This window comes from Maniola hyperantus, chromosome 24 (assembly GCF_902806685.2).
Source record: "Maniola hyperantus chromosome 24, iAphHyp1.2, whole genome shotgun sequence".
In the NCBI taxonomy this organism is placed as follows: domain Eukaryota; kingdom Metazoa; phylum Arthropoda; class Insecta; order Lepidoptera; family Nymphalidae; genus Maniola; species Maniola hyperantus.
The window spans coordinates 5,106,249-5,132,256 of record NC_048559.1 but is presented as its reverse complement, the minus strand read 5'-3'; the positions used below and the strand labels follow the sequence as shown (position 1 = coordinate 5,132,256).

General features: G+C 42.9%; 4 protein-coding genes across 4 annotated transcripts; 1 reads left to right on the top strand and 3 right to left on the bottom strand.

Annotated features, from left to right (window-relative positions):
- Positions 1 to 756: 756 nt before the first annotated feature.
- On the bottom strand, positions 757 to 2,234 carry Osi20 (DUF1676 domain-containing protein Osi20). The gene is made up of 3 exons (XM_034981428.2): positions 1,784 to 2,234; positions 1,515 to 1,703; positions 757 to 1,138 (listed from the first exon to the last, which is right to left on the bottom strand). The coding sequence occupies exons 1-3, from the start codon at positions 2,178 to 2,180 to the stop codon at positions 852 to 854; spliced, it is 873 nt and encodes a 290-aa protein (XP_034837319.1). The 5' UTR covers positions 2,181 to 2,234; the 3' UTR covers positions 757 to 851.
- A 7,567-nt stretch (positions 2,235 to 9,801) lies between these two features.
- On the bottom strand, positions 9,802 to 11,844 carry LOC138404014 (uncharacterized). Its single transcript, XM_069506745.1, has one exon. It carries the CDS (start codon positions 11,842 to 11,844, stop codon positions 9,802 to 9,804), a length of 2,043 nt encoding a protein of 680 aa, XP_069362846.1.
- Positions 11,845 to 14,578: 2,734 nt separating this feature from the next.
- Positions 14,579 to 16,175, bottom strand: Osi19 (DUF1676 domain-containing protein Osi19). Its single transcript, XM_069506773.1, has 3 exons — positions 15,678 to 16,175; positions 15,186 to 15,596; positions 14,579 to 14,714 (listed from the first exon to the last, which is right to left on the bottom strand). The coding sequence occupies exons 1-3, from the start codon at positions 15,885 to 15,887 to the stop codon at positions 14,580 to 14,582; spliced, it is 756 nt and encodes a 251-aa protein (XP_069362874.1). The 5' UTR covers positions 15,888 to 16,175; the 3' UTR covers position 14,579.
- A 7,168-nt stretch (positions 16,176 to 23,343) lies between these two features.
- LOC117993623 (uncharacterized) lies at positions 23,344 to 25,476 on the top strand. The gene is made up of 2 exons (XM_034981424.2): positions 23,344 to 25,212; positions 25,249 to 25,476. Exon 1 carries the CDS (start codon positions 23,583 to 23,585, stop codon positions 24,369 to 24,371), a length of 789 nt encoding a protein of 262 aa, XP_034837315.1. The 5' UTR covers positions 23,344 to 23,582; the 3' UTR covers positions 24,372 to 25,212; positions 25,249 to 25,476.
- Positions 25,477 to 26,008: the final 532 nt, after the last annotated feature.

Genomic DNA, 26,008 nt, shown 5'->3' with positions numbered 1-26,008 from the left:
ATGTGCGTTTTAAGCAATTAAATATCACTCGCTTTAACAGCAATCGAAAACATCGTGATGAGAAAACCTGCATTGCTTGTCAGTTCTCCATAATGTTCTCAAAGGTGTGTGAAGTCTGCCAATCCACATGGGCCAGCGTGCCAGACTATGGCCTTAGCCCTCCTCACCGTGCTCAGTAGTGAGCCGGCGATGATTATGACGAGTATTTACGAGTGCCTACTAACATGAAAAATGTAGGAATCAGGCACGTACTTAAAACTCATAAAGATTTCAAAATATCATTATATCTTCTACAGTTATTTTTTCTGCGCGCGGCGCGGCGTAGCGGGCTTGCATACGTCAGCACAGAGTACATCAGCCTAAATGTATAATAGAAAGAAGGGCTATTTCAAACGAAAATCATGTTCTAAAGCTTAGTGGTCAACCATATATATCTAATACCTACCCTTGCCTTTCACATACAGGTTTAACTTCTGGTTACTTTGGTACCTACCTATTTTTATAATTATATCCTACTATATACTGCGGTGCACCTATCCTCTCCCAAAGGACCGTTGTTCTATTCCGGAGAAATCATTTTCAATTTTACCTTCATTGATTTGCATGTAGTGTAGACCGATATTCAATTCGGTATTATCAATATTTTTTGCTAATCTTTCCAATTTTTTTTATAAAATCTCAAGGCTACTAAATGCTAATAAATAATTTTTTAAAACCACAGTCTATTTATTTGTGTAAGTAATAAATAAAGTAATAAATACCGTCAATAAATAAACTATCTAACTATACTCTATCCGTTTCGTTCGAGGGCGTAACATATTTACAGTGTTGAAATTATGAGGTAGTGATGTTCAAGATGATGAGGCAGATGATGATGACGAGATTGAGGCAACGCTGGAGTAGCTCGGTGATTGATTTGATGATGATGACGCACTTGAGTCACCAGGGTAGTATGAACTGTATGCAAGTTGGGAGGGGTCCCAAACTCTTGCGTATGGTCCTGAGCTGGCGGGCTCCCATTGTGGGCTGTAGGAGTCCTGTGGTGCAGAGGCAGGGGGTGAAGGGGGTCCGTATTGATTGGCAGGGGGTCCGTACTGGGCTGCAGGCGGCTCTGTTGGGGCCATCATCATTGGCATAGCTGAAAGGAAACAATAAACTATTCATTTTAACCGAAATCAATATTGCCTGAGCGGCATCTCTATCACGATTTTTTGGGATTTTGATGGATGTTACAATTACCTTTTACAATCTTGGAAAAGAATCACATTCAATAGATTGTCAATTCAATGAGAATTTAAGGGTAGCATCTACTTAATTTGCCGCATTCCACGTTGCATTTTTTTATTTGCTGTGTATCTTTATAACCTAGGTAGATACAATTCGTTAATCGAATTTGAAATTTATTTAATTCTGTTTAATGCTAGGTAGGTACCTACTATTTTGGTACATTTTGAGATAACATGTTCGGCCATAGGTACCTAGTTTGTTTTCCTTAACCTAATTTTTAGTCTTACCTCCTTTCTTCATGATCAGATTGTATACAAGGAATCCTACGACAAGAGTGATGGCCAGTTTGCTCAGAATTAGAGCCTTCACAGCCTTGATGCCGATGATGGCGACCAGGATCGGCATCAGTGCCTTCATCTTCAGCTTGAGAAGGAGAAGAACTGGCAACAGGAGTTTCTTCTTAAGGATGCCTCGGGCTGAAAAAGAGATTTTCTATCTAAATATCTTGTGTTTCAGTAGGTAGTGTTTTTGGGAATGTGTTTGGTTAATTTGTTACCTTCGCCATTTTCACCATCGGTTTCAGGGAAATCCACATCGAATCCTCTATCAGCGCGATAAGAAACCTCTGCGCTCTGGAAAATGAACTCAGGCAATTGGAACCTGAATTCGTTCTGGTTCAAAATCCTTCCGACGCGGTCGAAGATCACTTTGTCGATGTTCTTCTCATCCAAAGCCCTCGCAGACTCTGATGATACACCAAGTTTCGTGTCCAAGAACGACAGGACTTTCACTTTGAGACATGACATCGGGGATGCCATTTCAAAACAATCACTGATAACACTGTTCAGGAGATCATCACTTGTGCGCAAACGGGATGTTTCGATTTCATTGTCCTTGATTGCGTAACCGTGGACCAGGGCCGCTGAAGCCAGGAGGAGGCAAACACACTTCATTTTCACGATTTTCACTTTGTCATTAGTTTTGATTAATTAAACGTACGGCCCGGCCGATTAATGGCACAACAATGATTTAATTTTCAATGGGCTTGGTTTTTATATGTGATCCTTTGGGCGGCTAGGCATGCGGTGCGCGCGCGTTTACGGCATACGAATTGCTTTCATACTTGGCGAAGTATTTAATTTCATTTAAGAAAGTCCTGGTGGTGAGAGTGACTATAGATTTATTGATAATATCATATTTGTATTGATTGAACTAGATCAAAGCATTTAGCCTTTCGAAAAGCTTGAAAAATGTGCCAAAAATGTAGAAGAAGTAGACACATAAGTTACTGAAATTGACCCATATTAACAGCAAAACTTTGACACAATATAAAAAATTTAATTGCATTGGTAATTACTGAAGCTTTTCTAAAACAGATTCTCCTGATTGCAGTCACATAGCTAGGGTGTGAAGTCACATAACATTGTTAGTCAATAAATCGAGGCATTGTTATGCACTAGGTTGCAGCTCTCACTGGCCGCCCCTACTTACATACCAATCAATCACATTTTTAACTCTTTTCATGGTAAAACATTTTGGCCATTTGAATTCAAGTCAGCGCTTTTATATAACACGTTATTTCCGAATTACGTAGTTGTTGATGTTAAAGTTACGATATACCTAGGTAGTTTCAATGTTTTGATGATTTCCGAAATGAAGATGAGAAGAGCATTTTTTGCCGTATCTTTTAAATATGTCGAAGAGTACCTACTTAATAATCATAACAGTTATGAACTAAGAGCCAGCGTGTGTACGACCTTCGTTATGTTATAAAAGCTGAAAATTTCTCTACGTATTGTCCCTAACACAGGGTTATATATTATATATATATATATATATATATATATATATATATATATATATATGTGTATCAGCGACTATGAAATTGGGTCATGGTGCTTTGGGAGATAACAGGTAATAAAGGTGTAAAAAATCTTACGTCAAAGTATAAGGTCTAATATTTTATATTTCTTCGGAATATTATTAGAAACACAGATATTTAGTTCCGAGATTAGAAATCACGTCATGCAGAGACACCCTTAAACGTTATCAATTTCAGAGGGTTGCCGCGACACTGTGTCTGACAATGCATGACGTGGTTTCTAATAGTATTCCGAAGAAAATACAAAAAAAAAAGACTTTAGGTATACTTTGTCGTAAGATTTTTTTACTACCTGTTATCTCCCAAAGCCACCTGCATGATCCAAACTTCACAGTCGCTGACCGTTCGTCCGTGTTGGGGACAATACGCAGAGAAACTTTCAACTTTTATATAACTAGCAGTTACCCGCGATTTCGTCCGCGTTATCATCATGATCAACCCATTGCGGGCCAACACCGAGACACCATGCGGGTCTCCTCTCAGAATGAGGAAAAGGTTTAGGGTAGTACTATTATATTCTGTGGTTTAGGCCATAGTCTGCCACGCTGAACCAGTGGGGATTGGCAGACTTCAGATACCTTTGAGAATATTATGGAGAACTCTCAGGCATGCAGGTTGCCTCACCATGTTATCCTTCGTCGCTAAAGCAAGTGATATTTTAATTACTTGAAACACACATAACTCCAAAAGTTACCGACACCCGACCTAAAACTTTTACCACGTCCACGTAAAATTTCTGATTTCCCACTGTTAAAGGCTTCACACACACACTTAAGGTCTGGTCACGGGGACGAGCGGTTAAGCGGCGGGTGGGGCGACAATCCGTGCGGCACAGTTTGAGGGTGCGCTGCCGTTCCCGCTGCCTCCACCACTGCTACTCCCACTCCCGTTCCTGCTGCCTCTCCCGCTGCCGCTCCCGATTCCGCTCCCACTGCCGCTCCCGCTCCCGCTCACGCTGCCGCCCCCGCCGTCGCACCCACTGCAGTTCTCGCTACCGCTCCCACTGCCGCAACTGCCGTCTCTCCCGCTGCCGCGCCCGCCATCGCCCCCGCTACCGCTCCCGCCGTCTTAAGAGGATTTTTTCTAAGTAACACATGTTTTATGACATTATGGTCTAAGAATTATACCAGCATAGGCATTTCTAGGAAAGTGAAACTTGTTCGCAGTTTGCTTAGCAAAAAGCTCGCGTGCACTTGTTAAAGCGTTTACCCAATCCTCATTATGCAATAAGGGTTGTCCGCCATCTTGCATTCACACCACGCACCGCCATTTGCATTCGCCGCCATGTCCGGATTGTGAAATTACTGTTTCACTTCCGTTTTGGCGGCAAAATAGGCGTTTATTAGACATGCTTCGTGCTGTGATGTTTATGTGGACGGCTTAACCTCTATATTGCGTTTTTATTTGATTTTAATTCAAAACAAGGTAGTTTTTATGTCACCAGTGTCAACAACAGCTCGTCCACGTGCTTTAGTAATTTTTTTTGTCTGACTGGTCGTGGTTATCACTACTGTATAGTTTTACGATCAATGCTAAGGTTAATTTTACACCTCATAATACCTAACTGACTGACTGCCAACCCAGCTTTTGCTAGTTGGAAAGCCACCCGAAGAAGATCGGAATCAGAATGTATAAAAAAATATGATGTGTAAAAGTAGGGTTTTAATATTTTTATACATCGAATTCAAAAATTCGTATACTTCTTTTGGTTTTTTTTTTAAACCCCGAGGAGACACTTTGATTTTCTGCCCTAGTTCCTTTCCCTGGGATACAAGTTCTCTCTGTACCTTTCATCAAATTGGTTCATCATCATCATCATGATCCCATTGCTGGGCACAGCTCACACACAGCTGGGTTTAGACCACAGTCCACCACGTTTGTCAAATGTGGTTTACGTAAATAGAAAGAATTTTCTGAATTTACATGTAGGTTTTGTCTATAATGTGGTCTACGTAAATAGAAAGAATTTTCAGAATTTACATGTAGGTGTTGTCTATAATGTGGTCTACGTAAAAAGAAAGAATTTTCAGAACTTACATGTAGGTTTTGTCTAAAATGTGGTCTACGTAAATAGAGAGAATTTTCAGAATTTACATGTAGGTTTTGTCTAAAATGGTCTACGTAAATAGAAAGAATTTCCAGAATTTACATGTAGGTTTTGTCTAAAATGTGGTCTACGTAAATAGAAATAATTTTCAGAATTTACATGTAGGTGTTGTCTATAATGTGGTCTACGTAAATAGAAAGAATTTTCAGAATTTCTAAGTACGGAAAATTCGAATGCGCGCGGGGTTGAGGCGTACAATTTTAATTTGGAACTTTTCTACACTCCTAATCGGTGTATATCGATGTCAATCCGTGCTAATGCGCCGTCAGCTGCCACAGTTGGTCATCAGGGTAGGAAGCTATGCGACGTATCCTAGCGTTCAGCTGGAATGACAATGAGGCTCAGTACATTGGTACGCCGCGTTTATTATATTAAACGTCGTTAATATGATAGCTTACTTACACGGTTGGATGTAGGCCGTTAACGGTTGGCTTTATGATCTACTAGCTGATGCTCGCGACTTCATTCGCGTGGAATTAGGTTTTTTAGAAATTCCGTGGGGACTCTTTGGTTTTCCGGGATAGTGCCTATGTCTTTATCTGTACCCATGCGAAAATCACGTCAATCCGTTGCGACGTGATTGAAGGACAAACCAATACACAAACACACTTTCGCATTTATAATAAGGGCACTTACTAGCTGATGTCCACGACTTCGTTCACTAAATAAATAAATAAAGAAAATAAAAATATTTTTCATTCAACTTCATTCACCCTCCAGGCCTTGGACTATACAGTATACACATGTATAAAAATCATGTTGATCGAAAACTGCCTTACCTCTTCCAGATTAGCCCGCTTCCTTCTTAGGCAGCATCATCACTTACCACCAGGTGAGATTGCTTTCAAGGCCTAACTTGTCATCCAATTTTAAAAAAAACGTTCTGCCGTGCTACTGCCGATGCTGCTGCGCGTAGCTGTTGCCACGCTTTATATCTGTTGAGGCCTTGAGTCAAGGAACTCAGTTGTAGGTATCACAGCCTAAAAAGATTCCTTATACCGCTTCATACAGCCGATCGATGGAGACGTCTAGACAGCAATCCTGCGAGACACAGGGGCGAGACGGGGCAGGATTTTATATACCAGGTTCATAATAACGACCTTTTTTTTTTTTTTTTTTAACGTGGGGAAATCCTCATGGATACCACCGCGCTCGGGGAGGTGCGGTGGTTATGTCGGACTCTTACCGACTAAAACCCCACGGTGTTCTGTCTCATCCGTTGTTGCTAGGCACAGGGACACGAATGTATTCGACTGCAACCTAGCTAACGGCTCCCGCCAAAGCAGGCCTAGCTCTGGGACTTAATGGGGTCCCCAACTCAGTTTTAGGCTCACCGGGGACAAGGGCTTGCCTTCCAACTCAAGGACCTGTTCTCCTGCGGGCAATAGACTCCCCGTGTCTATTACCCGGAGGTCCTATTCAAGGGGGCAAGCGGCGGTCATGCGCAGCTCGCCTGCGCCCGATTCTCCTGCGGCGCATGGGATGAGAGTTCTCGGCTTCCTCTCTTATCCTCTCCGCTGCCTCCTTCTGCGTCATTACTTCCTCGCTGAAGGAGACCATCGCTTTCCAAGCCCTCTCACTGTCCACCATGGATCTGGCCACGATGGGCAAAGAGAGGTCCTGCCCCATAACTTCCACCAGCGACTTGCGTGGGTCCGCCCATGCCGGGCACTCAGCCAGTGTATGCTGTGCTGTGTCTGAAGCACTACCGCAATGGTGGCAATCCTCTCTGGGCTCTCTTCGCGCAACCTTGCACAGGTATTTACCAAAGCACCCATGCCCCGTAAGAACCTGTACAAGGTGGAACGTGAGTGCTCCGTGCTTCCTTTTCATCCACTCCTCAAGGATAGGACGGATAGCCTCAATGGTCATGTGACCGGCTGTGGGTGACTCGAGCCTCCCCTGCCAATGGAAGAGGAGCTCAGCCTGCGCTAATCGCCGCCACCCATCCACTTCCTTTGGAGAAGGGTGTTCCCCCCGTAAACGGGCATCCACCCTCCTCTGGTACACACTGGCCAGTGTCATAGCGTCCAGGTCCCATGGTGGGGTCCCAGCCAAGACGCAGGATGCCTCGTGGGATATGGTTCGATAGCCTCTTATTGCCCTCACCGCCATGACACGCTGCGGTCTCCGCAGCAGAGGTCTTGTTCGGACGGTCAGGGCATTTACCCAGATAGGAGCCCCGTATAGGGCCATCGACCGTACCACCCCTGTGTACAGACGACGGCAGCCTACATCTGGTCCACCCAGGTTTGGGAGGAGCCGGCTAAGCGCACCGGCAGCTCCAATGAGCTTGGGAGCCAGTCGCCGAAAATGCTCCTCGAACTTCCATCGGCTGTCAAGGACAAGTCCGAGATATTTCATTGTTGATCTGACAGCGATGGAAGTTCCGTCCACTACTAGGACTGCACCAGTTGGAGGAGCCCTTCCTGGTCCGTGAAAGCATATAGCTTCCGACTTGTTTAGGGCTACCTTTAAGCCCAACCGCTGAATTCGTTCCACGGTTAGGGCTACGCCCGCTGTGGCAAGCTCACGCGCCTCATTGAAGCTACCAGCTTTCGCCGTTACAAGGGTGTCGTCTGCGTAACATGTTACGTCAACGCCCTGTAGGTTAACCCCCCGCAGCACCCAATCGTACCCAATGTTCCACAGTAGGGGTCCTAGGACAGATCCCTGTGGAACACCGCGTGACATTTCCCGCCGAACCCATTCACCGTCATCATCGTGTACGGGATACTCTACTGCTCTCTCTGATAGGTAGGCTTCTATGATGCGCTGCAAATATAGTGGAAGCGCATGGAACCTTAGAGCCTCTTTAACGCTGCCCCAGGGTAAGGTGTTGAAAGCATTGGCGATGTCAAGGGACACCGCCAGAACCACTTCACCCCGGGACGTTGCATCTTCCGACAAGGCTCTCACCCGAGCGATAGCATCAACAGTCGATCTGCTCCGGCGGAAACCAAACTGGAACTCACTGAGGTCCGGACCCGTCCCTTCCAGGTGGCGGACGATTCGAGCTGAGATTACTCGTTCGAATAGTTTGCCCAACTCGTCTAGCAAGACTATTGGCCGATATGCTGATGGGGAGTCAGCTGGACGTCCCTCCTTTCGCAGCAGGACCAGTTTCCCCGTTTTCCATGGACGCGGAAACTCGCCCTGTCCCAAACAGGTGCTAAATAACGCCCGAACTTGGGGCTCCAGTGGACCAAGAGCCAGCACCCATGCACGGCCAGGAATGCCATCTGGTCCCGGAGCAGCGTTCTTGGACTGGAGTCGCAGAAGAGCTGCCTTCAGCTCGCCCTCGGATACATCTGGAGCAGCCAAATCAGGTAAGTCTGTCTCTCTGGGTGAAGCCATACACGGCGGCTCCTGCTCAGGCATACTTGGGAATAGGCCCTCCACCACCGAGTTCAGCAGCTGGGGCTGAAGGCTTTGAGTCAAAGGTGGAACCTTAGGCCGAAGCTTCCGCATCACCATTTTGTACGGCCTACCCCATGGATCGCCATTAAGGCTTTCGAGCATGGCCTTTTCCGCCAGGTCTTTGGCGGATCTGATGGCCTTTTGCAGCGCTATTTTTGCATTCCTGTATACAGCATAGAGGCGTTCCTCTTCAGCCTCGTCGCGAGGGCGACGTCTTCGGCACCGTGTGTATGGGCGCCTCGCTTGTATACAGGTTCTGCGGAGCTCGGCTATTTCAGCAGACCACCAGTATACCGCACGGTTTGGCGGGTGAGGCCTGATACGTGGCATGGCCGCGTCGCAAATTTGGGTCATGGCCCCACCGAGCCATTCGACTTCCTCGTCCACTTCCACCGGGGTTCTCGTACCGGCTACCCAGGCCTGAACAATCGCCGCTTCAATGAGTAGCTCGCGGTTCATACTTTTTACCGACCACCGTGGACGGCCACCTCGTCGTGATCGTGATCGACTTGGGACGCTCGCGACCATTGCATTTACGGCCAATATGTCAAACTGGATGTAGCGATGATCCGATAGCGTCTCTTCCTCTAGCACTACCCAGTTCTGAACATGGCGTGCCAGGGCAGCATCAGCGAATGTTATATCCACAATAGAGCTTCCCTGGCGTCGCACGCATGTGGGGGTTGATCCCTGGTTCACCACGGAGAGACCCGTAAGCACGGCCCACTCCTCTAAAACCGCTCCACGCGCGTCAGTCGCTGGCGATCCCCACGCCGTGGACTTGGCGTTGAAATCACCAGCAACGAGCACCCGATTAGGGTGGCATTGGCCAATCTGGGCTCGTAGGCGATCCAAAAAATCTTCAAACTCCGATAGATTGCGGTTTGGCGAGAAATAAACACCAATAACCACTGTGCTCCCCACAAGAGCTGAGACGAACCCCCTGCCCTTCACCACTTGTTCGAATGCAGGGGAGCCCGTCGCAGTTTGGGTGACCAAGGCCACTAGGTCATCTTGATCTGCAATCCAATTGTCCCTAGAGGGAACAACGTACGGTTCTGCCACCACAGCGACGTGGATCAACCGCTCTGCCATGCTCTGGAGCAAAAGGTCCTGAGCTCTGGCACAGTGGTTGAGATTCGCCTGTAGGAAGCGAATGGCCATCTTAATCAACGGTCATATTCACTCTCTCTTTGTCCTGGGTAGCACCACGACTGGTGGATGGGCAATCAGGTTGTGATTCGGCCCGGGGGCCAGCACTCGCCTTTTTTCCTTTCTTTGTTTGCGGAGGGTGACAGTTCCCACCACCTATTCTATGATTGGCGGGCTTTCCCGCCGCTGAACACAGCGAACACTTTGGCTCAGCCGAGCAGGTAGCCGCCTTGTGCCCAGCCTGACCGCAACGATAGCACTCACTGCTGCGATCAATTTCTGCCGTGCACACTGCGCGAACGTGTCCGATCTGCAAGCACTTAAAGCAGCGCAGAGGCCTTTGCTTTAGGAGCTCAACCCGAGTGACGACCCAACCAATCGTTAAACGGCCTTCATTCACCACCGTTTTTGCAGCTGCGACGGGGCAGCTGACCCAGGCCGTTCCAGAGCCTCTGGGGGCACGCTGGACTGTCCCCACTTTGACACATTCAATTGGGCAGCCACCTTTAAGTGCTACTGCGGCGGCGATGTCTCTCCCGTCTAGGGAGTCATCTAGGCCATAGATTCTAAGATCTGCGCATCTTGTTGGCCTAGTGACCCTAGCTATACCTTCTGGGATCAGCTCCCTTAACTTTTGCGCCAGGGAGTCAGCTTTTTCATTATTAGCTTCCCCGGGCACCTCCAGGACGCGGGCTCCAGTTGCGGATTGTCGGAATCTTACTCCGGGAACACCTAAGCCAGCAAGATCAATCTTGGTCTTCGCCTGGGTTAATACCTCCTTGTAGGTTAAGCCTCTTTCTTCAGCTTCGGGTTGCAGCGTGATGACCACTGCCGCTGATCGAGGAGGGCGCAGTTTCCTTCTAGCGGCCTTGGCAGTGTTTCTGCTGGCTTTCGGCTTGGGAGCGGCCTTTTTCTTTACTTTCTTGCCACCTTTGCCAACCTTGGTCCATTCATTAGCGTCGGCAACATTCTCCGCAGTCGAAGACTGGACGTCGGGCCTGGTTTGGTCGACAGACATCGGTTCCGCGTTTCGCTTTTTGCCCTTTCGGCCTCTACCCCTCGCCGCAGTATTGGGAGTTGATGCTCCCTCTGGCGCGGCCGCCCTTGCTTGCGACTGTTGAGTCTGGGCGATGTCTTCCCTTTCCATATTTCGCCTCTCCGCGGCGAGCGGAGGGCGAAGTCTCTTTTCAGGAGGGAGTCTCTGTTCGAAAGACTCCAGCCGTGCGTTTATCATGTTCCCAACTTGGATCATGATAGATCTTATAAGTTCGTCAGCCATTCCCGGGCTTGACGAGGGGCCCTGTGGAGTCGCCGGAGGTGTCGCCTTTTTTGGAACAGCACCAGACGGTTGAGGCGTGGGGTTCTTGTCGGCCCTTCTCACCTCCTTACGAAGCTCCGCCATTTCTTTTTTGAGAGCCTCTATTTCGCGTCTAAGGCATGCATTTTCAGCCTGCAGTTTTCCAGCTTCACCTTCAGAGAACTTAAGGCTCAAGGCCTCTACCGCCTCCTTTATCGAATTGCCCGCGTCTTTAAGGGCCCGCGCGAAGGTGCCCTTCAGGTTCTTCGACTTGGTTGCGACCCGATGGATCACCTCCACATCACTGGCAACCTGTTTTGCGAGGGCTGCGCTATCTACTGACGCACATATGCCAAGAGAGGCCCGTGCCACGGTGGCGGAACGGGCCATTTCCTGGATTTCGTCTTCCCCACTATCTACGGTCCTTGGTTTGAGGAATACCGATTTCTTCTTTTGAGCGGACAATGCTTCTTGAGACGGTAACTCATCCGGCTCGCTGGTGGATACGCCAGATGCCAGGCGACGTCTTTTCACTGGCTGTGACTGCCTAGAGCGGCCTTTGGCCTTAGACGAGCGTAGCGACCTGGTATTCGGCTCTGAGTCCGACGTACCCGTCAGGTCCATATTGTCATAAAGACAAATGGCTCCCGACATATCCTCCTTGTTCCCTGCAACTGGAACTGCTCTGTTCTCCCTTTCACACTCTGCTTCCCTTCTTTCATCACCTTCTATGCTTACAATTTGATTTATTTTATCCATTCTAGTCCCACGAGTACAAGGCAAATTTGTGGTCCTTCCCAAGTGCTGCCCCCTACACCCGGGTAAGCCTAAGCGTAACTCGTCACGGGGGTCGGCCGGTACCCTGACGAGGTACGCACTAGCGACTGAACAACCCGTCAGCCATGCATCTCCTCACGGTGCGCCGCCGCTTGGGATTCGGGGTGATTTTTTATAGAGGTTTTCTTCCTCGCGGTCCGGGCGGTTAAGCCAAGACCCTCGGTCCCAGTATGAGGTCGTGAGACATGACCATGAACACTCCTACCGGGATTACGATTTGTGGCGAGGGCCGCGCAAGATTAGTTCCCCCACGGCCTCCTCAGAGGCAGGGTTAGTGCACACCGAGCTCGCCTCTCCCTCCGAGGGATTCTCCCTCCCACCCTCACGTCTCGTCCACTGTGCCCTCTGCTAGTCAGAGGGACACGCGGAGAGACCTTCCCCCCTGCCAGGTCATTAGCCATGACCAACAATATCATTGAAGAGGAATTATTGGCCATGTTACCGGGGCGCACCGGCCCGAACACTGCCCTTCCCCCCGGACGTATCCAAAAGGGAATTGCAGCACCCAAGCACACTGGGAGGTTACCTGGCTGGCGCCCCTCATAATAACGACCTGTTCCAACTAACATCAATGTCCGCACTCTTGTAAATCGTAATCCGTTTTAGACGCAGTCCGTTTCCACGAACATGGATAAATTAGAACAGACGTTGTTTTGGCAAGTACCTGCATCAGATTGCAAGACGGTAGGATACACACCAGAAGATACGGGTTTCACACTTTGGTAGAGTGTGCGGCATGGGCAACTCAGCGGCATAATATTATGTTGTCGACCCTAAGAGGAAGGCTCGCACTCTCGAACATAATAGACGACATGATCAGTAGTGAGACGAGTTGGAGCATAATGGTCTCCTTCTGTGAAACTGTCATATCACTGAAGGAGGCCGTGGAGCGGGAAGAGCTGGATACTGACGCCCACCCGCTCCGCAGAAGAAGACAGGGGAGAAGAAGGAGACGTTATGCTCACCTTCTCCCGCCTTAGATATTGGGTGTAAACCTGTGATTGTGAATCAATAGAAGTCGGCAAAAGCAACAAACAAATTATTTTGCTGCCAGAGGCTCAGTTATTCGGGTATGTGTATTCGTAGCTTGCTACGATCGTAAAGTCGGCTCGTCCGCAAATATCAAGGGTCTAGTCTTACTGTATGTAGCTATAGTACGTGACAGGTCGAGATGGCAATCGGGGTGGGGACACAGGACACCCGCACACCCGTACAGTCGCCGAGCTTCCGCGGATAGCGCGGATGACGTGCGGGTGTGCGCGGTGTCCTCTTGCCTCATACCCCGGTTGCCATCTCCACCTATCGCGTACTGTATTGTATATACCTACGTACGTCGTGATATATACCCACGCTGTGGCAGTACCTACATGTGAGCAGAATACAGAATACCTAAACATAAAGTTTCAAAGTTTTCAATAGAGAAAGTCGCGTGCAAAAGTGTGCGGAGAGATTTTTAATTATTTTTCATACATATTCGACTCATGCGCAGCCACAGGCGTACAATGAGCATATTAATAACATCCTGTTGGTTATTGATTTTCTCTCATTAAATTAATATGGCATTCATTTTCATAGGTAGGTTTCATAATTGATTTTTAATGAGGTCAGGTTATGTGGGTAGAAAAAAATATGATATTCAGTTTTGAAACGAATACAAACTTATTTTATTCTGTAGACAAAGGCTGCTTTAAAAACTCTTGAAAATGCGTATGTCAATTTTCAGGACCTGTTAATTAGGAGTTTGTTTTTCATACAGGAAGTATTCTTTCAGGAAAAACTAGGAATATAAATGAAGACTAATGTTTTATATTTTTGGTGATTTGTAAAATACATAAATAGGTATACATATACAACATAAACATTTTACTAACTAGATTTTATCAGAACAGAACAGATTACTAGGACTGCGTTTTCCACCACGGATTTCGTAGCTCACTTGGAATATAAGTAAAACTCGGCAATAGTGTAGCTATATTTTTATGGCTTTTCAGTTTTCCTATTTCAGCAAAGCTCGTTTTAGCTTATCGGTGGAAAAGTTATAGTAAGCTAAGCAATCGGTTTAGTTATTTACATACATCAAAATCGATAAAAATGTGTTAATTACTTGTGGAAAATAAATAATTAAGGGTACCCTAATTATTTAGGTGCTTGACGGCAATCATACCTGATGGAAAGCAAAGATGTCTAGGTAGAAGCGTACTTAAGATGCCTAGTTAATTCCTTTGAAGGTACTAAGAAATCAAACAATAATATTTTAAAATATATTTTATTTAAACAATAAATAACAATCACGCGTCTCAAGCACACACTCACACAATTAAATAAATAATTAGGTACAATTCACACTATTTACATACTCGGTTCCGAAAAACCTATTTGGTTTCTACCCGTTTGCTTGATGACTCAATACATACGGCTCAGGTTAAATCGATCAGTTTTCGTTTCCCATTCAACATTATATCACGAGAGTTCGCCGTGTTTGTATATGGACATTTACACAATTAGGAAAAGCTACTTATCCTAAAAATAATTGCGTTATCCCAGAAAATAGAAAAATTGCACGCCTTGTTTAGGGTTTTGAGTACGCGCTTGCTTAGAACAGCCAAAGTAGCAGGATCGCAGGACTAGAACAAACTCTCGCGATGTCGTCGTTTTCCTTAGTGGTAGGCGTTGTACGCGAGCTCTTGAGCTAGGTCCTGGGGTTCAGCCTCTCTCCTGTGGCGGGTGGCGGCGTACGCAGCATCCCAGGGTCCGTGAGCGGAGATCTGCGGATGGGAGTTGTCCGCGGCAATCTGGGTAAACTATAACGTTACTCGAGGGTAGAATTATGAAGCAGGTTAGTGTGATCGAGGCCTTATAAGGGGTAGTGCGAGAAAAGTTATTTGATATCGGTGCGAAAAGAGTGCATGGGTACTTCGTTAAGGGAAGTTTCTTTGTGATATTTTAGGTGCATGACGGTGCAAAATGCATAATTTCTAAAAATGATTTTACTCTATTAACTAATAAGTTTTTCTTAAAAACACGTATGGGGAGATGGATTTTTAAATGATGCGCTCAATTTGTTGAACTTGCTTTTCTGAACATGGTTGAAATGGGATTTCCAAATTGAAGTAACACAATTTTAATAATGCAAAAGTGCTACAAAACATTGCAGGCAAAAATTTGACTACATTGCGCTTACAAAGATCTTGCCTTGGTAAGAAAAACCTGAAGTTGCTATTGTGAACTAACCTAAACATACAAGAACAATTTTAAGGACTCACCTTTTTGCACAGCTGGAAGATAGCCAGAGCGACGGAGATGACGAAAGAGAAGAATGACAGTTGCAGGGCGTTCCAGGCCTTCAGTCCGAGCACTCCAATAGCCAGAGGAATCAGGGTCATAGCCTTGAGGAGAACGAACACCAGGATTGGGACGATGATCTTCTTTAGTTTAGCTTTCCGTGCCTCTCCGACGGCGCGAGCACCTTCCTTGTTAAACTTGATGTTTAAGCTAAGCTCATCATTGTCCAAGTTCCGTGGGCTAACAGTGATTTTTGTATCAACAATAGGCATCTGGAAGGTCACGTCGTGAGACTGGATGTAGCTCTCAATAGTGTCCATGAAATCATCGGAAGAACGACCAGTCACTGCATTGCTTGCACCATTCTTCGTCACCTCCACTGCACCGGAGTTCTGTTGACAAATAGCAATTAGAAAACTTTCGATATCTCAAATGTATCTCGATGAAATTTAAGTGAAAGCTTTGAAATTTACCTGGAAAGCTTCCGTTGTAATGATGCTGTCGAATAAAGACATGACCTTGTACTTGATGCAAGCGCTTGGATCCATGCCCTCGACGCATCCTGATCTCATATCTTCGACAACGCTCTCCAAAGATGTGCCTTTGAAGAAGCTTTGTTTGGAGGGCTGGGCTATCGCGCCCCCAAATATGAAAACTAGACACACCACTTTAATTGATGCCATATTGACTCCTGGTGTTCACTGGAAGACGGTTGGTGAGATTGTGATAGTTTTCACAAGGACCCATTGGCTTTTATACAGCTATTTCAAATTCAACACGTAGTCTCCAGTTCCGGTACGGATTGTCTTGGTATGTACTCCTCAAACGCGTACTTACGATCTTTGTCAGCTGGCGATGCAAGTGTAAGGGAAAGCTATTTGATACGAATCCTCCCAACGGTTTCGGAATCGAAAAGGTTTATGTTCTACCATTGTTGGTTGATATACTGACGTTTTAGAAACGTCGACATCAGGCGCCTTTTCTGTTGTTTGTGACACCATACCCTGAATCGTCGAAGGCGTGATCCATTTGTTTTGTCTTTTTCGCACAAAGGGGAAGTTCTTGAGGAAAGAAAGAGAGAAATCACGTATGCATTAGCAGTGTGTTTGATATGGAAGAGGAGACGCAGCGCACGCGCAGGTTGAATACGTAATTGTTCTTAAATTGCTATCATTGAACTTGTCACTCTAGAGATAATATCATTTATCAGAGCTGCTAAGTATTCATTGTTTTATGAGATATGTTGCAGTATTATTTTTGGGCACGATTTACGTAGAAACTCTAAGATTAAGAACCTTTTCCTAAGGATTTGACAATGTTTAGGTTCATACATCTATCCGTATATCAAAGTAGCGCGATCAATATTTTAGGCATACCTTCATAAGTTTTTAGTAAGTCATCGTCCATATATTTGCATTATTTACTTACATTATTTTGAATATTTTACAATTATTTTTTTTACTTCGAAAATATTTATTCATTTAATGTACCTTAAAATAATAATATTAATAATAATACCTTATATTTTATAATTAACTTACGTACATACTTACAACCTTTCTCATTATCAAATTTTTATAAAACGAGGTTTACCTGATAATAAAATATGATGCAAACCTATAGACAAAAACGACTCTGGAGAGGCTTTTTTTTAAAACGTGAGATAACTAAGGATGCTGAATATTGTGCAGAAGTCGTTTTAATCATAGCATAATTAAAGTCAAAGCCCAGTAGCCGATCACTTTCTCCGATGGCGGAACTATTCGATCACAATCGACCATGCATTAGTATGGAAGCTTGTATCATAAGTATTCTGTGCAGTTCTGGGCCCCGCATCACAAAATAATACAGTGGATATTAATTACAGTTATGCAGTCATGAGTGGTGATAGCCTAGTGATTAACACGTCACCCTTCTATTCGGGAAGTTGGGGATTCGATCCCAGGCACGCACCTCTAACTTTTCGGAGTTTAGTAGATGAGTTCTAAACAATAAACATCGAAAATGATTGCCAGATTGACGAATTGTATCGGAAATATTTTTGTCACTTGACGGGGTTCCTATAGTCCGCGACAGGCTAGGACGGCAATCCGGGTATGAGGCGGGGAGACTCCCCACCCACCGCACGTCACCCGCGTTCACCCAGACTAGGTTGGCGCGGGGGCTGTGCGGGTGTGCCGGGCGTTCCTTCCCCGATTGTTATCTCCTGTCGCGTACTCAGAGCCCTTTCCCATTGGGCACTCTGGGCACGTGCCCAAGGCCCACGATCGATAGGGGCTCACTAGTCCCTGCTAGATCACCAAACTATGTATAACCGACCGACCGATATTTTATTACCGAATATCTAGAACGTGACTTATCTACTTTCTTTGCCTATTCTAAGAAAATAGTACCTACTCTGTCAAGATCATAGGGACCCCATTGTTCTAATGTGCCTTGGCCTCCCAATAGGATAAAGACGGCACTACGCGTACTGTATTTAGATTGACGATTCAAATAATTATTACGTCCAGGGTCCGAGGGGCAATTTGGGAATTTAAGAAGCGAAATATAGGACTTTTTCCATATTGTCAGCGGCAGGAATTTACGAATCAAGCAGGCGGTTAATTACCTAATTATTCCGGCATGATAAATAGCTGGGGCAGTCGTACCGTGCGCGCAGACGTATATCTTACTCATGTGGACGTATTCTACAAATGGCCGGGAATTATAGTGTGTTGTACATCAAAAGATATAATTTATGTAAAAGTAGCTGCCGCTTTGTACGGATCGGCTTATCTGTTTACCTAACGGCCACTACTACCACCACTACTAACCTACCTTCATTACCACCGCCACTTCTACCACAACCATCACCATCATCATCTCCATCACTACCACCACCCATCATACACCTGGCTAAGGTTTCGAATACTCTTGCGCGATCTATGTTGCTATACTAAGGCCATTACGAACGTGCGAAGGGGCTCATAAATAATTACGATCATAGGGTTGTGAGAACGCCGCAGAAGTCGTTATCGATAAAGGGATGCCGTTCGGACGCAGATAGTAGATAATAAAACTTAAAGCTAGCTAGTATGTATATTTTACATAAATATTCAATCGTAATCGTATTTTTGTGATTAAGATCTGAAAATAATAACCATACAGAAGCAAAATAAACTTACAACTTTTTCCTAGCTTCGCAATATCATATCTTCCACTGGTTGCTAGCACAAGAAGGAAATGATGCGTTACCATTGATATATACTAGGAATGCATCCGGATAACATAGAAATTAAAAGTAAGTATAACAAAATTCCCCGTGGGGGTAAGTGACCACAACCCTCCATTACAAAAACTCCACATTTGTACATATAACGTCAGATCTCTCCTATCAGATGAAAGATTACTAGAACTCAAAGAAGCAATGTCAATAATTAATTATGATATAATTGGACTTTCCGAAATCAGAAGGACAGGATATTCTATTACAGAGGATAACGAACATGTATTCTGCTATTATGGTGAAACAAAAGGTCTATATGGCGTAGGATTCCTCATAAAGAAAGAATGGAAAGATACTATTGAGAGCTTCATTGCAATATCGGAAAGAATATGTATACTGAATCTAAAATTTAACACTTTGTCACTTTCTATTATTCAGGTGTATGCACCTACTATTGACTCAAAGGAAGATGAAATGAATAACTTCTATGATCAGCTCCAAAATGCTATTGATAAATCATACCATAAATATATCTTATTGGGTGACTTCAATGCCCGCATAGGACAGAGGCGCCCGGAAGAGAATACTATTTTAGGACCCTACTGTTATGGAAAAAGGGACAAAAGAGGTGAAAGGCTACTACAATTTGCTTTTGAAAATAACCTTGTAATAATCAATAGTATTTTCAAAAAAAAGTTAAATACCTTATGGACATGGCTTTCACCAAATAAAACAAAAAGTCAAATTGACTATGTCTTATCAAATGTAAAAGAAAAAATTTCTAACATAGAAATAATTAATCAGTTATCCTTTCCCAGTGACCATAGACTCATTAGATGCACTTTCATATTGTCAAACACTAAAAAAAGTAGAACGAAATATAGAAAACAAAACATAAAAATTACAACAAAAAGTGATGAATCTGTCTTCGTAGAGGCTCTCAAAATAAACACAGAATGTATAAGTTTGGAAGACGATGAAGATGTAGAATCGTATTACTCAAAAATTAAGCAAGCAATAATTTTAAGCTTAAACTCTATCCAAAATGTAAAAAGCCTTAAAGAAAGTATAATCTCAGTAGAAACAAAAAACTTAATGAAAAGAAGAAATGAACTGCAACATAAAAAATCACTTACTAAAGAAGAAAAGCAAGAACTTAGTGGATTATATAAAAATATTTTTAAACGTATTAAGAAGGAATATCAAGAACACAGATGGAATACAATCGAGAAACATTTAATCTCTTCAGGAAGCACGAAGAAGAGCTCCAAAGAGCTCAACACTGGTAAAAAGTGGATACCATGCTTAAATGATAACTCGACCAATACAAAAACTTTCTCTAGATCAGAAATAATAAATATAGCAACAAATTTCTATAAAAACCTATATGCTCGACAGTATATTGAACCAATAGACAAAATACCTGTCTTAAATTCTACTACGTTGGACAGATTCACCACTGTAGAAATTATGAAAAAAATAGTCAGTTTAAAGAATGATAAAAGTAACGGACCAGACGGCATACCTAACGAAGCAATAAAAGCAGGAAAAACTTTACTGACACCTCATTTGACTATCCTTTTTAATAAAATTTTAGACAATGGAAAAATACCCAAAGAATGGGCAGAGTCAGATATTATATTATTATACAAAAAAGGAAATCCAGCAGATATTTCAAACTACAGACCCATCAGTTTGCAACCAAACTTGTATAAACTGTTTGCATCTTGCCTGGAAGATAGTATTAAATTATTTACAGAAGAACACCAGCCAGTAGAACAAGCAGGATTTAGGAAAGGTTTCTCAACTATAGACCATATATATGTTCTAGAACAAGTAATAGAGAAGTATGAAGAATATAGACGCCCACTTTACTTGGCATTTATTGATTATGCCAAGGCATTTGACTCTATATCTCATAATAGTATGTGGAAAGCTCTACAAGAATGCAATGTTCCCAATGATGCTATTGAAGTAATAAAAAATATATATAATAACAGTGTAAGTAAAGTGAAACTGGACAAAAAAGGTAAAAAAATAAATATATGTAGAGGTGTAAGACAGGGCGACCCACTCTCACCTAGAATCTTTATAACTGTACTTCAAAACATCATGAAAGACTTGAATTGGTCCAAGAAAGGTATTAACATAAATGGTAGCTTCCTAAGCAACCTCAGATTTGCTGATGACATTGTTTTATTCGCTGAGACAGCATCACAGCTAGAGTCAATGATAAACGATTTGTATTCTGCTAGTAAAAAGATTGGCTTAGAATTAAACACCTTAAAAACAAAAGTCATGACAAACAATTCCAATAAACCGATACAAATCAACAATGAAACTCTAGAATATGTAACCGAATATATTTATCTGGGAAAACAAATATCATTCAAAAAATCTAGACATCGCGATGAAATTGACCGACGTGTGACCATGACCTGGAACAAGTTCTGGAGCTATAAAGAAACATTAAAATCAAACCTTCCCATAAAACTGAAAAAGAAAATTCTTGACATGTGTATCTTGCCTTGTCTCACATATGCGTGTCAAACCTGGGTCTTTAACAACTACACTAAAAATAAGATACTAACATGCCAAAGAGCTATGGAGCGAAGTATACTAAACATAAAGCGCTTAGATAAACAAAGAAGTACGGATATAAGAAGAAAAACAAATGTTGTGGATGCTTTAAAACATAGTAAAAGACTAAAATGGGCATGGGCAGGTCATATCGCGAGAATGGATACGCAAAAATGGACAAAGAAATTGTCTGCCTGGTCTGGCCCCCGGGGAAAAAGAAAAAGAGGCAGACCGCTGGAACGTTGGGCAGATGAAATAGCTAGCATAGCGGGAGAAAATTGGGTCAATAAAGCTATAGACAGAAAATTGTGGAAAAAAATGGAGGAGGCCTACACTCATAGAGAGGTCCTTAATTAAAAAAAAAAAAAAAAAAAAAAAACTTAATACATAATATTATAAATAATAAATAAAACATATATTTATAGTAACTTAACATTAAATCAAATAATACATATAAATAATAACAAACTATAGACATAAATGAAAGTGTGTGTTAATAAGTGTAAGAAACATTATTAAGGAACAAAAAGGCTATAATAATAAATAATAACAAAATTAGCATGGTTCGGTAAACCACCATGGCGTGAATGCGTGACAACTGACTATGTATTGTGTAAACTGAATGTACATAGACGTGAAACAGACATTATGTCTCACAACTACATAGGTACTTTGGGCGAGCTTATTTTCATTCCTGGCTAGCTGATGCCCGCGACTTCGTGTTCGTACGCGTGGATTTTAAATCAAATCAAATCAAAATCAAATCCAATCATAAATTTTATTGCCTTTAAGTTGCTGACATAAATTATATAAGGAACACAGGAAAGAAAATCTTATTTAGTAACTATTGGAGACACGTAGCGGTTAGCTAAAAATCCGGCCAAGTGCGAGTCCGACTCGCGCACGTAGGGTTCCGTACCAATATCTATAAAAATGGCAATAAAATCACGTTTGTTGTATGGGAGCCCCCTTAAATATTTGTTTTCTTTGAAGATTTTTGTAAGATTCTCCTGGGAACTTAAAAACCTTGATTTTTCTAGACAAAAAGTACCCTATCCTTCCTGGGGACAAGCTATATCTGTACTTCGTTAAAACCTGTTAAACTGAAGCGTCGTCGGTTTAAACGGTTTTAACGAAGCACAGACGCGATGGGCCGTGAAAATCTAACAGACAGACACACACTTTCGCATTTATAATATTAGTATGGATGGATTAAAAATGAGGATCTGACTGATTTTACATGTAGGTTTTCTCTGTAACGTCTCCATTTTGGAAGGGATTTTCAGAATTTCCACCTGAAATTCGACACCGAAGCCGGGTTGGGTCAGCTAGGTAGCTAGAGTTTCCCCCTGTAAAATATATTAACTAAGATAAGGGGCTCGAAAATCTCGGATTTTCAAGCGTAGAACCTAGGCATGATGTCTATTTTTTCATCTTAAAAATAAAATCTCAGAGATTTACATACACATCAGATATTAATTTCAAGAATTTGCCAAGCAAGAAAGCAAGCAAGATAATTTTAGCATAATTTTGCCAAACGTTATTTGTGAAATGGCTGCAGGTCACCAACTGACATAGCTAAATGGGTTGCGAAGCTGATGTGGCAATGGGCAGGCAGGGCACATATGTAGTTCCAAAACACGATAGACGTTGGGGATCCAAGATGTTATCTAGAACGGCAACTTCCTACTGGAAGGCGCAGCGTTGGAAGATCTCCACTAGGTGGACAGATGACATCAAACTAGACGCAGGGAGCCGTTGGATCTGGCAGTGCAAGACTGTGATGTGTGGAAATCCTTACAAGAGACCTATGTCCAACGGTGGAGGTTTATCGGTAGATAATGATGATGATGACGTCTTTCTAAGGATCTTTGATCGAACTATAGCTGGCACTATTTAATTTCTAAATGGGTGTGTATTTTGGATGGATGGAACTAATACTAATCGGGACGCCCTGGCACAGATCCAGATTTCATACTTGTTTGAGCGCGTAGTTTCATTCGGCGTAGCACAGGATAATTATAGGTACAGCTACGGATATACTACAGGATTCCCTATGCTACGCCGAATTAAAATCCGGAAAATGACATATGTAGGTACGTACTTCGCACCTAGCGTGCATTTTTTGTTTTACTATCAGTTAATAATAATTAACCTAGAAATAATTAGCTCAGTTATCTATTGAATTTACAATTTAGTGCAGCCATCAACTAAGCCGGTTTTGCGATTACGTCATGCCGTATCGCTATCCAAACATGCTCATTTCGTTGTTCAAACACTTGACTAAATACCTCGCTTACATAGTCAACAAATATTCAATGCAAACTGCATTAAGGCCTACGCGGTGTTGGCTCTGAGCTCAAACGTAATCAGAAATTCATTGCCACACTTAGGAAGCGCTGACAAACCAAAACTATGGAGCGAAACCTACACTCATATGGCGATCGTAATAATTCAACGCAAACTAACTTAGTTCTTCCATCGTCATCAGGCAGGGCGGACAGAGTTATGTGATAGCAAGAAAAATCAGTTCAACGTGGCCTATTTGAAGAACTTTCTTGACCATTCCAATCCCTTATAAGGAAGAGACATGTCTAAGCTAACTATCACAAATTTTAGCAACAGAACCGGAAGTCCATATAGTAAGGACAAAAATAATGGACAAGAAAGCAGAGTGCACGAAGAAGTCCTACAGAAGACAAGTTATGACTTACAGAAGGAAAAGAATAACGAATTACTCCAGAAAGTTAATAAGAAAACAGCCGAATATCAGTCCAAGCAACCGAGTTCAGGTGTGTTTACTGAAGTTGTAGCTCACGGTGCTTTTAACTCTAAGAGAAGTGAGAACGAGAAATCGCCTAAACTTGATGCATCACCTACAAAAGCGAATAGTGCAAACAGTTCGAAGTCTCTACTAGGTTTTCCATCATCGGCTAACGATTTAGCACTAGATGCAAAATCGGACCTTGAATCTGATCCGAATATTTCCAAGGAAGTCAAAGAAAAGGTTATAGAGAAAATGTTTACACTAGTGTCGATGGTTCAACATGCCTATGAATCTAAAGTGAGGATTATGACGGAATTTGATAAATTTAAAGACACGCATTTGAGGAATGAAGTGCGAAGGGAAAGAGAACATTCGGAGCAGTTGTATAAGTTGAATATGAATTTTCAAAACGAAGTAATCCAGGCGGTACAGCAGTTGAGAAGTGAATTGGATTTAACGAGGAACTTCTCGAATAACGCAGATGACTCAGGCGCAGTGAGTTTTAAGGACATTTCGCTAAATTATGATTCCGGTGTTTCGACTCATACTTTATCTCACGATATAAGTAACTGTGACGCAATAAACAATGACGAGACGGAAACAGCTAAGTAGTGTGTATATTTAGTATATAGTGTAAATGTTACCGCTAAAGTGCGTCAACCACTTAGAGCTTAGGTTAACTAGTTAATTCGCAGATTACTTATTAGGCTGAGGCTACTAAAGTGTGAAAACTTGTTTCGTTTTCCAGGTTAACTAGTTAATTTTGATATTGTGGCAAATAATATTGTACATAATCTCTAAGCTAAACTAAATTTGGTCTAAATCTATTGTGCTATCTTATCCCGCAGGGAGTTTTTTGAAATGGATTTTATACCTATCCATATTATAAATGCGAAAGTGTGTTTTGTTTGTTGGTTAGTTGGTTTTTTAGGTTGCTAGGTAATCTGCAATCTAAGTATAAAATGTAGAATAAATCATCATTAATTTCATTAATAAATGCATAAGATGGTCAAATGTAGCCCAAAAAAAATCTAAGTACTTCACACTGTCTTGTCCATTCTGCATCTAGAGTGTTATTTTGGAAAGGACGAAGGAAACTGAACTGAACTGTGAAGGCTTTGTCTTATAGTCTACGAGATCGAGTAGAGTGAAGGGGGAAGTGGCGAGCGTAGCAAGCCTCCGTCTTTCGTAGCGAAACGAAGGTGAAAGTAAATGAAGGGACAACGGACCGAATCTACTAGCGTAGCATATTCATGACACTTGACTTGACCCCCTACAAACTAATAAGTTGGATTTCTTTAGTACACTACTTACTGTCTTAGGACTTAGCTATAAATGTACCTTAAATAAGCCGTTCCGCGATTTACTGCACATTAACTAGGTAAAGTTCTATTATTGTATCTAGTTAATGCAGAGTTCGGCACTCGATTTACGCACTTTAGCGGTAATATTGGTATTTTTTTAGTAATTTTTATTAGGTAATTTTTAGATCGAGTTATCAAAATTATTTGAGAATCAGGTTGATCTAAAAATACTAGAATAGGTAAATATTAAGTTTAAAACAAAAATAAATAAAATGGTCAGTTTGTTGTTTCATTTTCCCATCACTTCACTCTAAATGTAGGTAAGTAGCTATTATTATAGGTATAGAATTAAAAGTCAAGGTTTTTCTTTAGTCATATTAATACTATTGTAGGTGGTTTAGGTATCTACTAACTAATAACTTATAATAATCATTCTGTGTATAAACCTACTTTATCTAGCAAGAAAAGGTACCTAGTGCCTGATATTTCGCCTTGCAACGGGAGGTTATAGGGAGGGATTTCCGACAGGAGCTATTTCATGTTTCATTATTTCTATATTGTCTTTGGTATGTTCTGGTGGGTGGCTACGGCCGTGGTGAGTTACTACCCTACCAGAAAGACCGTACCGCCAAGCGATTTAGCGTTCCAGTACGATAGCCTACAGAAATGATTAGAGGTAATAAGTTTTACCTATTCTTAGCCCACTTCCATCTCAGATTGCAACATTTCTTACTGCTAGAGCTAGATGTCTCAAAGTTCAATAATCCATACTAGTATTATAAATGCGAAAATGTGTCTGTCGGTCTGTTTGCTTGCTTTTCACGGCCCATCTGAGTTGCATCACAACGACGGACGGCTGCTTTTTATCCCAGAAAATCAAAAAGTTTCCACGGGATTCTTACAAAAACCTACGTGGGTGAAGTCGCGGGCAACATGTATTTGGTA